This window comes from Ciconia boyciana, chromosome 3 (genome assembly GCF_034638445.1).
Source record: "Ciconia boyciana chromosome 3, ASM3463844v1, whole genome shotgun sequence".
Taxonomy (NCBI): Eukaryota; Metazoa; Chordata; class Aves; order Ciconiiformes; family Ciconiidae; genus Ciconia; species Ciconia boyciana.
In genome coordinates this window covers 16241202-16259351 of record NC_132936.1, presented here as the reverse complement: position 1 = coordinate 16259351, position 18150 = coordinate 16241202, and the positions used below count along the sequence as shown (strand labels likewise).

The 18150-nt window shown below is 43.8% G+C and overlaps 1 protein-coding gene and 1 long non-coding RNA gene across 7 annotated transcripts in view; one reads left to right on the top strand and one right to left on the bottom strand.

The window, feature by feature from the left end:
* Nucleotides 1-6350, bottom strand: part of ROCK2 (Rho associated coiled-coil containing protein kinase 2) — a 142320-nt gene extending 135970 nt beyond the window's left edge. For all 6 annotated transcript variants that reach the window (XM_072858598.1, XM_072858599.1, XM_072858597.1 and 3 more), the window contains exon 1: nt 6201-6350. In XM_072858598.1, the coding sequence (XP_072714699.1) occupies nt 6201-6350 (150 nt within the window). The remainder of the gene's footprint in view (nt 1-6200) is intronic.
* Nucleotides 6351-6942: 592 nt separating this feature from the next.
* On the top strand, nt 6943-17974 carry LOC140650380 (uncharacterized). Its single transcript, XR_012041958.1, has 3 exons — nt 6943-7472; nt 16898-17032; nt 17354-17974. It is a non-coding gene; the product is annotated as an uncharacterized lncRNA (long non-coding RNA).
* Nucleotides 17975-18150: the final 176 nt, after the last annotated feature.

The window sequence follows — 18150 nt, the reverse complement described above, 5'->3', positions numbered from 1 at the left end:
AAAAGGCCCCTCTCTCAGTAGCTATAACTGCAGCAGATGAACACAGAAAAAAGAAAAGGTAAGTCCACATCACATAAGCAGCTGTTACTGATTGAGACTAGTGAAATTTGGGCAAAATTCACAGAATCACAATCTTCCAAATATAGAGCCTCTGCACGTTAGGGGGTGGCCAAATCACCATTTTAAGCATACGGTCTTAAAACTTTGTTAGCAGGTAATTAATATAATGTTCCAAAATAAGGATGCAAGTGATGCTTCACCTGCACCAAAGAAGCTTAAATGTCGCGGGCTGTGAAGATGCACTGCTGCTGGCAATACGGGGAGTGTTTTGACATTTCAATACTGTAGCAGCAAAAGCTTCACGTGCAGTAGGTATGGCTTCAGAACTGAGCACAACATTCAACGTTCTGTTTACATAGCGAAAGACTCATTAAAATAAGTTTATTACTAGCAAAGGCTGCCAATATAAACATAGTATTCTTGTTCTTAACCAATGGGATGTACCAAGAAAAAAGTATTTTAAATACATTTGTTACCAGAAACATTTGGTGCTTTTCAGTATAACAGTTTAGAACAACCTTGGACACAATATAGCATACTCCCTCCCAAAAAAATCCCACTCTTATGAATTGTAAAAACATATACATTTTTAAAATTTTTTTAATATTCCTTCATTATGTAGAACTCTACTACCAAGTTTCAATCACTTTCATCCTTAAAATCCAAGGCCAGTTCCTCTGTGGCAGTGATACAATTCCAGTCATATTTTGTAGATCAAACACTGGCAAGAAATCATCCACTGATAGCTGCAGAGACTGGTTACTGTGGTAGCATTTTTTTTCTTTTTAAGTTAGGCAGCTTTTGTTATGGATTGCATTACTAGACAAATAGCCAAATGCTTTGGCATTGCTCTGCCATTAGTTGAAAACATACCTAAAAAAACAGGTTTTAATCGGCATTTTCACATATTCCCCAACTGACACTGAGGCTATTAATACTTGGAAAAGTGAAGAGTTCCTGAATTTTTATTCCCCCACATAAAAGCAGAAGAGAACTGTGTTAATTTGATAGCGTGGCTGTCTCCCCCCCGCCCCCTTAAGTTGTTACAGAGACTGAACAACTAAAGGATACTAATGACCCACTGTGCAATCTGATCAATACAGGTGAAATCTTAGGAATGAACATTCCTCTTGTGAATGCACACACAAAATCTGCATGCACCTCATGTGTGGCAGTAAAAGTACTGAAGCTGAGCAAATTGGCTTTTTTCCTTTCTTAAACTAAAAGTGAAATGCTTTAATCCTAGCATGGAATAAAACAGAATATAAGAACACGTAAAACCATCAGAAAATAGAAGTGTCTTTTTCCAGTTAACTGTATTGCTATATATAAATCCATCACACGGGAACAATGAACAAAAGACAATTCTGTTTCTTTAAAGCTCATCTTTTTCAACGCTGCAGTAGATGTTCTGAAATTACAGATCAAAAATAGAAAATTTATAGAAAGAGTCAGAAGCTAAGAGAGAAATAACAGCACAAGAACTATAGCAAACAAGAAAAAAATTATTTATTCAAGAACAGAAAATCATTTGGCCCTTCGACTACTTACTGAGCAATGAATTTCAGATCAGATCCTACTAACTGCTACGTTTTCAGCTCTTCCCTGCATTTGCTGGCTCAAATTAACACAACCAAGTGTTCTTACTGATTCAAAATTATGTGGCAATAAATTTACAAAAATAAGACAACTTTCATATTAAATATGAAACACTCTGAAAGCTCGTAAGGCCAAAATCTTGCAAAGGGATACGTGTGTGTCAGCCATAATGACCTAGAGACCCTGTATTAAGAGAGCTCAGCCTAGTGATCTGCTAAATTAACACTCTCGGTATAAAGTTGGTATCTATCCAGTTGATGAGATTGCTATGGACAGATGCACCTGAGTCACAGCTGCATCTGCAACCCACTTTTCATCAGGAGTAAAATTCTAGGGTCTCAATGGCAAGGATAAACTTAGATGAACATCTAGTCATGCTCAAACTAGTATAAATACATGGTTTACCCATCAGCTTTATTTTAACAAAGAAATAAATAGTAAATTAGTTCAGTTTTGGTTTTGTTTTTTGTTTTTTGTTGGTTTTTTTAAGGCACGTATATTCCAAGACACTTAAGCACTCTCCTGCTAATTATCTCTCCATTTCTTAGTCCACCATGAACGCATTCCCAGCGTAGCCCAGCAATGTGCTCACAATTTCACTGCTGCACTACCTCATTAACAGTTTTAAGAACTACTCCTTTCAAAGGCCGCCACGATCGTAGCAGAACAGGCAGAAGATACTCAACGCTTTACATCTCCAGTTTAATGTCAAGGTTTAAGCTTAACGCTGAAATCCTAAGGCTTGCACTGAACAAGACCAAGGGCGGACACCAGTTCCTTTCCCTAGGCAACTGCATTCGACTGCAGCTCCAGCACAACGACCAGGCAGACAACTGCAGGGAGGAGGATGATAAGATTTATCAGAGCTGTTCGTCACCACCATAAAACTCTAAAGCTGAGTTCAGCATGTGCTGAAGTGATACAATTACACATGGCAAGGAAGTGGAGGTCTGGATTACTTTTACACAGCCTACATTGACCTATCTGCTCTAGTTTTGGAACACATTAAGCATTCAGCTAACACTTACCAACGCACCCTTAAATAACATGTATTTAATGCTATATAAAACAACTCAGTTAATACTGTATAGAGCATATATACAAACGCATAAATACACAAATGTATTTGAGAACCGTTAAGCTCTTCTTAAATGTAGCTGTCAACTAGGAACCATTCGGTAGGAATGTATTTATAGAAGGGTTTCTTATAGATCACTCAAGGTCAAATACCATTAAGCGCTATCATCAATGTGTGCATGCAGTGCACATAAAAATGTCACTTCATTAAATTAGCGCATGACACAAACTGACAGAAGAGCAAATAATAAGAATACAGTTGTTTTACGAAGTGATCTGCACAATCTAAATGTAATACACAAAACAGGTTTTTATAACCACTAATGCAATGTTACACAACCAAGAAGAGTAAGAGACCGTGTCATAGAAAACTGTGACAACAAATAAGTTGTTTATCTTAGCATAGGCAACCTAACACAGGCTTTCAACACGATACAATGAGAGAAAGAGCACTCAGTGGATGTCTAAAGGAGGCTGCAAAAACCGCTTCCCTTTGTAGATGTCTTTGCTGAAACCTATCATGGAACAGCGTATACAGTTCTAGCATTCCCATTTTCATCTATCAGACCAAAACCGGAAGAAACGCACCAAGTGCAGGCTACGCATTTGAACCGTGCTAATGAGTAGAAAGTCCTCTATGATAATTTTTTAATTTAGCAGAAAAAAGATGGTGATAATCATGCCACACATTTCAATTTGCATTTTTTAAAAATTTTGCCTCCCTAACTAACTACCAGGACAAACTAAATGGCGAGTTCTTCATCTCTTAATGCCTCTGAATTGAGACTGGATGTCTTTTTCAAAGACATATTTTAATCAAACACAAATGATTATGCTCAACACAGGCATAAATAGACAAGTGTTAAGGCATACAATATAGCAAAAATCACATCAGAAAATCCAACGGTCTCTCTTGAGCCCCCAAGGGGGATGGAAGGAAAATAATCGATCAACGTATTCAGCTTCATAGATTCTCCTGCTGAAGAAATAGATGGATGTGGCCAGCCATCCTGTGGTCAGGAAGGTACACAAAGAAAGTCTCTTTATTTAGAGCCACTGAATAAATTATCTCTTGATAGGCAGTGGAATTGTATCTAGAGAAAGACAGCTTATTACCTCAGCTTTTCACGTCTTTCAAATTTGCACCATGTGTTGTAGATTAACAGTTACTTTTTTGCTTTTTACGGCTTCCCAAAAATAAAGCATGCACACAAAATGCAGAATAGCAGCTGTTTATGACTTTTTACAGTGTAAGGAAATGAATTCCATTTTGAATTCCATTCCACATTTTTAGTTTTGGTCATGTTATTTTTGGAGGATGAAATAGTGGCATTCCAGCTAGTCTTTTTAAGACATTTTCCCTGACTCTTAGTTTCTGTTGCTGTATATCTACTTTTAACTGAAAACACATTTCCACTTACGATAATTTACACTGGATAATTTACAGCTGTTTAGTAAACAAGTAAATTTTGCAATTTGAATATGATGTTTTCATACTCAGACTGCCTAGCAGAATGCCAATACAAAATTGATGTCAAATAGCATAAAGCAACAATACCAAAGCCCCAAAGAAAAAGCTTTTACAGGAAATCCATTGCAAATTTCCTAAATAAGAATAATAAATAAATAAATCTGAAGTAGTTCATTATTTCATACACAGACATGTAGAATGCACAAGCCAGCAAATTTGACCGATCAGTATTATATTTTACTTGCTGCTAAATTTCTAAACAATACTTACAGAGAGAGGGCAGAGAGCAAAGTGATGATAAAAAATATGCATTTACAATCCAGCTAACACTCTCCCATGGTTTGCTTATTTGTCCCATGTATTACATGAAGTGGTCTACATTATAAGCATACAAAACAAACAAAAAAAAAAATCAAGTGCTAAGCAGCCCAGTCTCAATTTTGCAATTAGAATTTCTCTCCAGAAACATAAACAGTTTTTAGTGTATCTAATCTATGTCCAAGGCAGGGGAGGCGAGAGAATAAAAGAAACACACTGTTGAGTATAAAAGCAGAGAGTGTGAAAAAGTCTACTGGGATTAAGTATTAACCTGATGCATTTTTCAGAACGACTGTACTATTTTTAACTGCTCTTTTTTGGCCACAGGTCAAAGTTTTCCTAGCAAAATACCAAAGTGAAAATGCTGGGAGCAAAGCCCAGAGGCAGCTCTCTCTGCTTTGGCCTAGGCGGAAACTTATCTGAATGCAGTTAGATATGTAGCACTGTTTCCCACTCCCCTTCATTGACTACTATGGGTGTCATTATGTCTCTGAACATCTATGAGAGGAGTAATACAGTACTAAAGCCTCGAGAACATTTTTCAGATGTTATAGGAAATTCCTATATTCTCCACACAGCACAGGCATACATACTGTTCAGTCAGTTCCTGTATTTTTGGCCAAACAGAACTGAGTCATTTGAAAGCACAAAAAAAACCCCTCAGTCTAAGTGCCTTGAGCAACTCTTGGAAGGACTGGGATTTTCCCCCCCCTTTTCTGTTCCTCATAACTGGGACACATTGGAAATCTTGGGACAGACTGGAAATATAAGGTTTGAAGAGCCTTAAGTTCAGTTAAATAATAATAATAATAATAATAGTAATAATACTCAAGACTCCCTCTCACTGCCTTTCCAGGGTTTGGATGTTTTAAATGGGGAAATATAACTCCCTTCCCACTTCTTCCTGAGGGCATGGATTTCTTACTAAAGGAAATTATATTTCATACACTCACACAGAAAAATGCTGTTTGAAATAAGAGACAGACGAATCAATTTGCCCCAACGGAAAATAAACGTGACCCCATAGGACCCCCCAGTTACATTTCTCCCTCAGGCGTGTCCTTTTCCTGAAGTACTTCCACATCGCACAGCAAACCTCAACTTTATCAGAGGACGGTTTTACAGGGGGGCTGAGAGGACGGGTGCTGGGTGCCTGGCAGCGCACACAAAGGCAGGTACTTTGGGAACGGACACGCTACGATTTCGAGGCGCGAAAGTAAACGATGTAAACGACGCTGGGAGAGAAAAAAAAAAGGCGCTTTCCTCCCCAGGTCAGATCTTTCCAGAGACATTCCCACTCTCCCCAAAATAAGCTGCACCTAAACGGGCAGCGGTCGCTCTCGGCTCACGGCGCCGTCCCCCCACAACAGCCCCGGGGGGCGACGGCCCGCTCCCCGCCACCTCCCCACCCGCCGGGCCCTCCCCTCAGGTGGCCGGGCGCCCCTCGGCCCCCTCGCCGGCGGCCCGGCCGGGGGCGTGGAGAGGCGCCGCCCCCCCACCCCCGGGGAAGGAGCCATCGTCCTCCCCCAGGAACGCTCCTCCAGGACGCGGGAGCCCTTTGCTTCCTTCCTTCCCCCTCCCGCCCGCCCGAGGCGAGGGCAGCGCTCCCTTTGTTACCCCGCCAAGCGCTCTCCCCCCGCGGCGCGGCGCGGCCCGGCCCGGCCGCCCCCCTCACCAGCAGGCTCTCCACGTTGACCGGGGAGCGCGGGTCGCGGATCATGGACTCCAGCTTCCTCTGGCGGCCCTCGAGCATCCCCGCCGCCGACTCCAGCGCCTCCGCCGTGAGGGGAGCCGCCGACATCTTCACCGCCGGCTGCTGGCTCATCCTCCGGCCCGCCTAGCGGCGGCGGGAGACCGTCCCCCGCTGCCGGGGAGGAGGGGACTGAGCGGGGTCGCCCGGCGGGCCGGCTCGGGGCCTAGCGCGGCGGAGAGGCCGGGGAAAGGGCGGGGGCCGCGGCGGGCCGGGCCTGGGCAGCGAGGCGGGAGCAAAGGGCAGCGCGCCGCCGTTGGCCGCCTCGCGGCTGCCCGGGCATGAAGGGCGCGGGGAAGCGGCCGCTGCTCCGCCCGGGCGCGGGGAAAGGGAGGGGAGAGGTGGGAGGGAGGGAGCGCTTCCCGCCGTGCCCCCGCCTCTCCCCCTGCTCGGGGCGTCCCTCAGCGGGCGCCGGCTCACTGCCCGCTCCCCGCCGCCGGCCGGGCCATCGCACCGGCCAAGCGCCCGCTCCGAGGGCGGAGGGAGGCGGGGAGGGAAGGGGGAAGCGGCCGCCTCGGACCCGGACTCCGGCTCCCTCTCCTCCGCCTCGTCTGGCTGCTCGGGCGGGAGCTGCGATCCCCGCCGGCCTCGCCTCGCCTCGCCGCTCCCCCTCCGGGCCGGCCCCGCCGTTCACTCCATGCTGCGGCCGCCGCCCGCCCGCGGCGTGCTGCTGCTGCTACCACTGCTGCTGCCGCTGCGCCCGCCCCCGGCCCGGCCCGGCCCGGCCCGGCCTCCTCCTCCCCCGGCCCCGCGCCGCGGAGGCGGCCTCCCTTACCCACAAGGCCCCGCTGCGAGCGGCGGCGCATAGCTCAGCGCTCACTCACCGCCTAACTATAACCCTGAGCTCAGCGCCCCGCGGCCGGGAGGGGAGGCCCGGGGCCGGGGCCGCGGCCGCGGCCGCCCCGCCACGCTCAGCCCGCCGTCCGGCCGCAGCACCAAGGTGACCTCCCGCCTCGCCGGCCCCCGAAACAGCCGCTGCGGGCAAAGGCCGGCGGAGGGGCCGGGCCTGGGCACAGCGGCCGGAGAGAGAAAGGGCTGCGTGGTGGCTGGGTGAATTTTGGCTGAGACCTCCTCCTGCCCGTGTAGTGTAAAGCACACCAAAAAAAAAGTAAACATTTGAGAAAGTGCGTGAGCAGCGTTTCGGGTAGAGCGGCAGCGCGCAGGGCGTGCACCAGAGGGAGGCTGGAGAGCTAGCAGGTGAGCTGTGCCAGGGAAGATGCAGGCCTTCCTCGTTCACCCACCCGCCAGCCTCCACACGCTGTGCCGGACGTGGTTACTGCTCGGTGGGCAGGTCGAGGCGGCAGGATGCTGTTTGTCAGACCCAGGCAAGAGCAGGCCGTAGCGGGGAGAGTGCCGTTGATGGCTGGAGTGGTGGCCGCGGGGATGGAGGAGGCGAGGTGGATGGCGGGGACGCTCCGTGGGATGACGTGGTGAGGCTGTGGCCGAACTGTGGTTCCAGCACCCGGGAGATGCGGCCAGCATCGCTGGGCAGAGCGACGGAGACCACAGAAGTGCCATCCGCAGAGGTGGAGGGACCTCAGGGAGGAAAGGTTAACAGTTTTATTGTGTTGACTTTCAGCTGATAGCTGGATGTCAGTGAGCTGATGTTAGAAAAATGGGCCAATATTTTAACTTGAAGAGGAGAGGGAGACAAAGAGAAGTAAATACATGAGTCACTTGCATGGTTCTGAGTGAGATCACTCTCTGTGATATTCTGAGTCAGGGCCCTGGCGCTGAACAACCCCCAACTCCGGCAAAGGTCAGGTCTGAATATCAGCCTGAACCCCATAACTAGGTCCTGTTTTACAGTCCACTGAATCAAAATCCCCAAACCTGACAGAAACACACACACACGTGAACATTTTAAAAAGTCAACCTGGGCATTGTGACTCATGCTTCTTTCAGTGAACCACATTGAGTTTGTCAGTTTTCTGAAGGAATTGGTGAGAATCTGTTTGGGAGAGGCACTGTTTATATCTACTACTTAAGGACTACTTCATCCCCAAAACAGATTAGGATCCACTTTACTGCAACACCAATAAAAAAACCACGTAATTTGATCAAGCAGTTTACTTTGCAACAAGATAAAAGAAGTAGGTGCAACAGCTAGTAAGGTTGCTACTAGGATTAGGATGTGGGTACTAGTAGGATAATGAAGTTACACGGCCTAGCACATCAAACGTTAAAAGCTCTAAATCACCTAAAAGAGATATGGTTTCTTCACGTACAGCTTACTCATTGCCTAATTTCTTGTACACGGCACAGCAGAGGTGTTTTGGTTTTTTTAAGAAGGGATTTAAAATAGGTTTGGACAAGAGACCAAACGTGGGGAGTGTGTCTCCAGTGATCAATAAGGAGCCCGTGCTGGGTTTTGCTAATGTCAACAGCAATTTTGGGGGTGATTTCAATGAGCTTTGAGGTGAGCACCAGGTGATACGAAGATCTAAGCTCTCTTTTCAGTTTCCCCTTAGCTGTAGGCAAGCTGCTTCTCTTTTCCTTATTTTTCTTATCTATAATAAGTAATCTTTACTTTCTCTAGCTTATATGATTTAGTGACAGTGTTCAGGGTGCTATTTAAACAAAGGTAACAGAAATTCTTAAATAAGCATCACAGCCCTTTTTGCATACAAAAAAAGTGTGATTGTGACTTCAAAAGCAAGTGTGTAGAAACAGTACCTTCTTGAAATTCTTGCCCAATAGATCTGTTCCTCCAGCCTTCAGGACATATCTGTTTACTGACGAAACAAGTTTTACTCTGTTACAGGGACAAATTGACAACAGCAGAGTCAGCTGAATTCCTTTGGTCGACACAAATCCTCAACAAAATCATCAACAGAAGCTTTATTGCTGGTTATAAGTGATTAAGTGACAAAAAAAGTACCCAGAAAGTCAGATCCTTCCCTCAGTATTTGCAAAAAAGACTGTTTTAACATGTCCTAAAGGAAAAATAACACCCCCTTCTGCGGTCTTTTTACAGTTCTACCTTTTCTGCCTGTAGTGGCATATGTCGTAGGATAACGTCTATCCCTAACAATGACCATCTAAGGAAGAACTGTTTTTACTTGGTCTGCATACGGTAGTTTTGAAGTCCGATGCAGTGAATTGTCAGATGTTATTTACCATGTTTTGTGGGGCAAAGTCCAAGCCTTCCAGCATGCATGCTGCAGCTTTAAGCCTGTGTCCACAGTTGGATCCTTCACCTCTCTCTCTACTCCCTGAAATGCCATTTAACTCTTTAGGTGTCTATGATCCAAATATGTCTTAGGTGTCCCGAGACAGTCAGGAATTTGCTGTTGACCATTTTCAGAACTGGCTGCATTTTTATGAGCAGATTTGTAAGAAGTTGGTAAACTGGGCTCCTTGGTTAAAAGTCATCAGCTTCAGGTCATTCCTTTAGGGTATTTCATAGGGATCAAGCCTTCTCAGGAAGAAGAGGGATTTGTCTCTGCACCTCAGGCATGCTTTCACTACTAGCTATTGCAAAAGAAGAAAAAGGAGACAAGCTACCCATCCCTGCATCTGTTTTAGTAGAAAGGGCTGCTATGTTTTTAGCACTTGCTGCTGACTAGCAAGCAATTTGCTAGTCAGCAATTTGGCCAGCAATTTGCTTTTGCAAATCCTCTTCTTAGGCTCCCACTCTCTGCAGGTATTGTGTAGAGAGCATAAAAGCACTACTGATGGGGGAGTTGACTGTACTAACTGGTAGGGTCTCTGAAATTTAGGTTTAGCATCTCATGTGGACTAGTCCATTTTTGTGTTTTCCATATGGGAAAACAGATGCATAGAAAAGTTAAGTGAGTTGCCAGTGATCTCATGGACTGTCTCTGCCTAGAGACATGAATTGACTCTCATCCTGAATGAGAACCAAATTGTGACAACAGAGTAAGAAGGACAAAAAACCAAATAGTCCAAGCAAATACAGTCTTTGAAAGCTGCCAAAATTAAGATATGTCAGACTGCTACGGGCAAAGGTGCATAACTATTGTCTCTCCCGCTGGGGCATCCAGGACGCCGCACTGACGCTTTGAACGTCACAGTCGGTCATTGTTGTTGTGGTAGAAATAGGACAAGAGGTGGTTTCTTAGATAATGAGATTCCTGACTTTGGAGGTTGTAGCTAAAGATTGTCATTCTACCTTCAGAAAATAATTTACAGTTACTTCAGTAGGATAAGGGTTTCTTTATTTTTAGATTCATAAATATGAAATAGGGATGGAAAGGAATATAAGCATATTGTGGGTTTATTTTTTAATTTTTCTTTCTCACATGCTAGTGTTTAATTAGTCTAAGGGTTAATAAATTATTTTTCTGGATTAAAAATAAATGCCTTTTTCTTCATTTTAGTTTAATGAAAACAGAGGGGAAGAAAGGTACATGACTTCTGTATCTGGGAGATGTAAAAGCACATGTTTTTAAAGGAGTCACAAAGTCAGCCATAATCATCATCATTGTTGATTTTCTGATTCCAATGTTGTCTTGGTGCAAATATTATAGTTATGTAAAGTCCACAAGAAAACATTTTTTAACATTCTTTCATTTAATTCATGGTACAGCATCTGCTGCATTGCAACTAGCGGCTTTAAATACAAGCAGCTTTTCAAACCCCATGTATTTCCAAACCAGCAGCCCTCAGTAAGAATGACACTACCACATCAATCACTAGCACAGGCCAGCTATAAAATTACAAAACCACTCAGCCATCTGTATAATTAAATGCAAACCAAAGTAATCAAGCAAATGTTAAAGAAAATATCTTCATATGGTAAGCTTTATAGGTGAAGGCCTACGTCTACTCTTTCTACTTGGGAAGGAATATATTTTTGTCTCCGACAGGTATGCCAGGTATCATTGCTTCCCACTGTTTCAAATGGCATGTCTTGCTATATGGCTGATAAATGCAGAAATATTACTTGGTGCTGTCTGTGCTGTGTTGAATTCAGTATCTTAAACACAAATACCAGAGGATCAAGAAATGGAGGTGTGAAACAAAAGTGGCTGCATAATGCCTGGGTGTGTCCTGATATTGCAGGACTTGGTCTCTGCCTGTCTTTCTTTTAATTGGTTACATAATTCTCCCCAGCTAACTAACAGTGCTTTTGTTAATAAGGTAGTTTCGTAGTTTCTTGGATGCATTGGGAAGACAGAAGCGAAACTGTGAATCTAGGTTAATTGAAATGCTTACGTGATGGTGATGTGCCAGATTCTCTGCTGTAAGTCTCGGGAGGAAACTTGCAGTAAGCGTAGCCTGGAGAGTAAGGACAAAGTGACCTCAAGTCTTCCTTTGCTGCTTTCTACATTCAGGCTAAGTTTGGGGCTGTACGGCCCATAGGCGTAAGTCATGGCAGTTCGAGGGGCTGCTCTGATTTATGAAATCCTCCCTGTCATGCTGTCAGTAGGCTGCTCACAGTACTTTGGAGCAGAGGAAGGTTTCTGCCACTCTTATTTCTGCTGTGAGCATTATCTCCAGCACTTCCTTCACATGACACATTGTAAAGGTTGCAAAACTGGAAGCATGCAGTTCCTTGGAGGTGCTGGCTGTAGCTTCCCAAAGCTGTTTCTGCCTCCTTTTAATTCTGACAAGGGGACAAAGGATTGATTCAGCCCTGTCACTTGCGTGCCTGTAATACTTATCTCTTCCAGTGAACACATACCCGTAGGAACAGAAGCATTTCTGATAGTTTACTCTGGATTTAAGATCAAACATTTAAATACCTGCTTCCCAAAATGGAACCCAAAGTCCAGAATTGGGCAAATAGGCTCCTTATAGAAAACGTGAGGAGAATCAGACATTTTAGAAAGGAGTGCCCAACTGCATACTGAACAGAACTTGTCATAAGAAGTGTGCCCAAAATTCTGTTTTCCCAGATGATACGTAATCTGAACCAGCACGTCTGTCCTGATCCGATCTGGAATTCTTTAGCAGAGTGAGAACCCACGTACATATTCTCCTTTCTTCATCCTGTGGCAATTCATGCTGCATATTCCACCTCCAAATGAAGTTCCTAGCCGCTATCTTGCAGGTTTGTGGGTGGTTTTGCCTCTTTAAGGATGCATTCTGCTGAAGCAGCCTTTATGCAGTAAAAATGCATTAATAAGAAGATAAAGAGGCCAGGAAGAAAAGGCTCTCTAGCCTACGGATGAGAGCGCTCAGCAGGGTGGAGGCAGCGAGGTAGGTAGCACGCTTAGCAACCTTCACAGTTAGATGGCTACTGAGAAGAGTATTTTTGGATTGCAATCTTGGATTTTGGTGTAAGGACCATTGTAGGCACCTAATAAATCCTTCTTTTGATCTGGCCTTTAGCCATAAGTATGCAGGAACTGGCTTGGAAAGTGACAGTAAAACCCTGGGCACCGAACACTCCCTGCAATTAGGGGGAAATGCCAGTAGAAGATGACTTGTATAGAACGGGCTAAATAAAGATGATCATTGCTGTAGCTCTGTGTGCATCTCTGAATACCCACATTATGTGTCTCTGTACTAGCACTGTCATTCCTATGATCTGCTTTTCATCAAGACTTAGCTACTGTTAATTGTGGGGAAAACAAGCCAGTCTAGCTGATACTGGGGTGTAAATAGCTATGGTTGCTGGGCCTGCTCTTGGGGAACTCGAAGGGGCTGTAACATAGGATTAAGAACAATCCTGAGTGCACTAGTGAAGACATAGCTTTGCAGATAAGGGTTTATGCTCTTGGAGAAATTATGTCATTTTGTATTTAAACAATATCAGAGTCGAGCAGCAAACACTGAGCACAGAGAGGGTGGGAAAGAAAGAAAGAAAAAGAATATCCAGGAACCCTATTTTTTTTTTCTTCCTGTTTGGAAAAAATACGATTTTCCTGTTTCTCCTCATTTTGTCCAACAAGAAGGACAGTCTTGTTTAACAACTGTTATTACTAGACTTGACTCTCAAACAGTAAATGGGATGACTGTGCGAAGAGGCTAGCGTAGAGATGATCTCAGTTTTGCCCCAGTCCAAATGAATACTTCATCTAAGCTTTGGTGATGGGTGATGATGTTAAAACAAAACACTATGTGGGTAAGCAGAATTAAGGTATGAGAATGAAAATTGTTATAAAAGTGGTAGTTACAATGAAATTGGAAGAAAAGCTTTGAAGATTTTAATAAATTTGGTGTCAGATAAGCATGAGAATTCTGGAATTAATAAAACTACATCTCAATTTCAATAACAAGTGGTTTTCAAATAAATTACTATTGCCAGGATGATGCCACATGATTGAAAATAGTAAGTATAGATCTGTATCTTAAAAGGAGACAAATATGACAGTTATCAAACTCCTTCTGTGACCTCAGTAGCATACAATGTTTAAAAGCACATTTCTAGCAAATAACAAAGATATGGAAGAAAATAGGAAACAGTCTAAATGTACATCATACTGGACTAATCACAGCTATAAAATAACGGCAAAAAAAGTGCAGCTGATCTCATTTACCTTGTCTTCAGTAAATAATTTGATACGGTAAGGCTAGAGTTAATGGGAATTATTAAGGGAACTTTTCATGTACATTCTTTGTAGGAGAGCCATCTATAAAACGTTCCAGAGGGTAGCAGACTATTCCTAAACTACAAAGAACTGACTATAGTAGGACAGCAATGCCTTACAGGATGAAATAGGAGGGTATTAGTTGAATCCTTGAAGATTTGGATTGGTAGGAATTACAGGGACCAGGCTTGGTCTATGTTGTTTACGGAGTCAGAAGACAACATCAATAGAGGGTTGAGGGTTGGGATATTGCTCAGAAGATCTGGATCATCTCAATGATGGGAATGATAGAAATAGGATGTGATTAAATGGTACAGTCTATAGAGGGATGTGCCCTTAGGGACTAGTAAGAAATTCTGATATAATGTGGGAACTTATCGTTTGGAAAAAGCTGAGGAGAAATACTTCAGGCTTCCATTAGTTGATGGAAATGTGGAATTAAAAAGGGTAAATGATATTGTAAAATTTCACAAAGATACTCAAGTAAGGGTAAGGGCAAGATCAAGTAAAAACACTGCTGCAACATAAATAGTTCTATTCATTTGTATCGAAGGAGAGGACCTGACATTGGGAATTGGGCAGAGATAAAAGAACAAGGCAGCCTGTTTTATGTGAGGTGACTTGAATAACTCAATCGGCTAAGTCCAGCAGAGGGGTGACAGAGAATATGGTGGTGTCTGTAGATACACCAAAGAAGTCAACACCAAGGAGACTGAGAGCTCTGTATGTTACAGAACAATGCTGGCAGAAGAACATATGCATGTAAACTGGCCAGAAATAGACTTAGATGGGAAATATGAAAGTTTCTAGCTATAAATGATGGGGGTTTGGTACAACCTTCATCTGAGTAAAGGCAGCAAGAAAATAACTACCTGCAGCATGATCAGTGCATTTTGAAAGGGTTGTACCACAAGGGCTGTGGTGACTGTCATCGTAGGGACTGGGGTCGGGAGCCCTCAACGTTGTTTTTAGTTCTTTGTTTCTGTGGGTGCAGACATAATAGCTTGTAGGAGGCATAGTGCAGCCGGGACGAAAGTGACACCAAAGTATTTCACGACCAGTTAAAGACTTTGTGGAGGTTGCATTTTTGTTCAAAACCCACAGTGAATATAATAAAAACCAGCACAGTTTGGACATAACCAAACTGGCTGTTTTTCCTTGCTGAAAGAAAAGAACCTGGAGGTATTTTCTGAAAGAAAAGAACCTGGAGGTATTTCTTTGCATGGACCGTTAGATGTTCTGTTTGACCCAATGTAGAATATTTGCTCTGGATGCTTGAAAGAAGAGAGGCAGTCTCTTTTTTTATCTCATAGCATGGAGATACTTAGGATAAGGAAATCCTACTTTTGTCCAAGGGAATTTGAAGCAGAATTCTACTTCTTAGGAAGCTGTCAAAGGACTGGGGATCCCTGAAGTGGGAGAAAGGGGAAATTCTTCCTTGCGTTGAAGCTGTTGCCCTGCACAAAGGCACTGAGTTCTTGGGTCAGTGGGGAGGAGCATGAGAGTCATGGCTTCCCACCCTGGGAACCAGCACGCTCCCTTGGGAGGTGTGTCCCCGTCCCTCTCCGTCTGGACAAAATCAAAGTGGTAACAGGAAGGCTTGAGCGTAGCCTGCCTCAAAACAGCCTCTGCTAAGGGGTCTCTGCTACCTAAGTAAATGCTCTGATCATTGAGCTGTTGGGTAACTGGGGACTTTCCTCTAACAGAGTTTATCCCCTCCTTTGTTTTTTTCCCAGCCGAAACTATTCAGCAAATTTGAAGCAAATAGTTTAGACATGACTGAAACCACATTTTCCGGGGAATTAACTATTAAATTAAATAAATAAATACATCATCCAACTCCAACTATTACCACTTTTAAACTCTATGCTGCTTCTTTTCCACCTAAATTAAAACACTTTTTTATCTTTTCTTAAGTATAAGAGTTCAACCCATCTACCCAGCCAGGGTAATAAATTAGGGCTCATTAATTATGCTGTTCTGGGGCGCATGAGGCCTATTATAGCACTCACAACTAATGCTTATTTCTTCAGCTTACCAGTTTTTTCCTCTCTTTGCAGCCCTTTTCATCCAGTCAGTTCCAACTGCTGGCCCCTGTCGGAGGGGAGACTCTTCACTATTAAATTTTCATCCGTTTCTAGTCAACTAATTTAGAACTAATAAAAAAAATAAAAGAAGTACTTTTGTCACTGAGCATACTGCTAACTTGTTGATAGTTTAAATAGATTATGCCATGCCACAAGGTACAAACTAAACCATAGGAAACAAACAAAAAAAAGGATATATCTAGCTGGAGTCGATAAAAGTGAAGGAAATGTTACAGTAAAACAGAATTCCAGCTCTGAAACAAGTGCTGGATCTGAAGCTGCCTGTAGAGTGGCAGCATGGAGAGAGATTTCACTAGAGAAAATAAAAAAATTTGGGTTTTTCAGAATTTTCTGAGCAGCTGTCCCTGATTCCCCCACAGCAGGTATCGCAGGCAGGCAGGCAGCTGCATAGCCTGCAGCGTCAGTCGGCTGGTACCACCACAGCCCAGACCCCCTGATCTTCCAAGACCTGGAAGTCCTTGAACTTGGGCTGTCGAAAAGACTTGGGTGGATCATGTCTGATGTGCTGGAAGGAAAGCAGCAGCTAGGGATCTGCGGGGAAGCCGTTTGCTTTCCACCAAATTGGAATTTTATGGTGGAAACTTGTTCAACCAGAAGATTTCTGATCAGCTCACTTGGACCTTGTGGTACACCGGCGTTGCATCGCATCTTTCCAGATTGGTAGTTTCCAAATAATTTCCCTAGGCCATGGTGGGCAGCGCTCTGATATATTCTTTAGAGCATTTTCAATTCCTGTTTGATCCTGAGTGTAATTTGTGGTCAGAAATGCGAAGTGGTGGTTTGAAGGATGGTTGTAGACATCCCTCTAGTGGCCCCGCCGCCTGTGGGAAGCCAGCGAGCAGCCCTGGCCGTCCCCAGGCTCAGCATGGACGCGGGCGCGCATACATGCTTGTCTATAGAGTTGGGTGTGTGCACGCTGTGCACTTCAGTCAGCGTGGGGCTTGGGACCTGTCTGACGTAACTGGGTAAGAAATAGTGGGTAATTTCTCCCTTTTTTTCCCTTTCACCGAAGTTGCCCTTGAAATTCCGCACCAGTTCAGGCTGTTTGGAGAGCATATTGCACGCAAGCCACGATGCTGGAAGGACGTACCCATTTCAGTTCCTGTCTGGCCACTGTAAAAAAGATGTACTGGGAGATGAAAAAGGGGTGAGGAAAGGGTTAATCCTATCTCTAAGCTTTTTAAAGTGTCAGATTATTTAACCTCGAGAGGGAACAATGCAAGTTAAAACATTGCAAAAAATGCAAGTAACATTGAAGATTAATCAGATGTTGCAGATTTTCCTGTCTTATAATACAAGGCAGATAGGATACCAAAGGAAAAAAGCCCAGTATATGTCAAATAAACATAAGGAACATTTATTTGTACATTTGTACACTTTGGCTTCTCAATGGAAATTGTCAATAAGATGTTAATTTTGATTATGTGTTTGGAACAGTGAATTTATTTTGCCATTTAATTTGTTAAAGGACATGCAGTAGAGACTGAAACCATCAATAAGCCCTGGGGCAGCATCTTTCAAGAGAGCAGAGAGTTTTCCGGTGCTGTCTTCAGAGAGGATGCTCTCCTGGAGCACCTGAGAGGTCCTGGTACCCACTGCGATTGCTTCATGAAGCACAGCAAGAAGTCCAAGGACTGCCTTTGTGGTGCTGGGGTTTCTAGGACAAGCATCCTGTGGAGGGGCCTGGGGAAGCTGGTGCGCTCTGAGGAGTCACTCAGAGCATTGTGGAGATCAAGGCAGTCACCCCCTTTTTGCAAGTGGGCACAGCACAGAGGAGTGCTTTGTCCAGGGGCAGCAAGCTGCCTGATGGCAGCGTGATGTGCTGTTGAAAGGACATATGGGTTTCTATGTAAGTAAAACTGTCCTTAGAGGACAGCCCACACTGAGATTCTCTCTATATGGAAACAGAAACCCCAAATGTCATCCTTCCGATAATCATAGTTCTGTATCTCAGTAATTCGTCTCTACTACCAGTATTACCAGATTCATTGTGAATCCATTATTAAACTGAGAATTACCTATGCAAAATATGGAAGTGTAACAATTCAGTTCCAAGTATAAATTATTCAGGGTACTCCTGCCCATTTCAAAGCCACCAATTCCTGTCAATAAAGCACGTGGCTGAATGACACTTTCTGGTTGAACCTTTATTTTGTTAAACTGATCAGAAGCGATTAATTGAATTAACATACACCATCCTGATTGGTTTTTGATTTCCAAGGTGATAAGAAACTTTTAAAGAGGCATTAGGGGGATTTTTTTCCC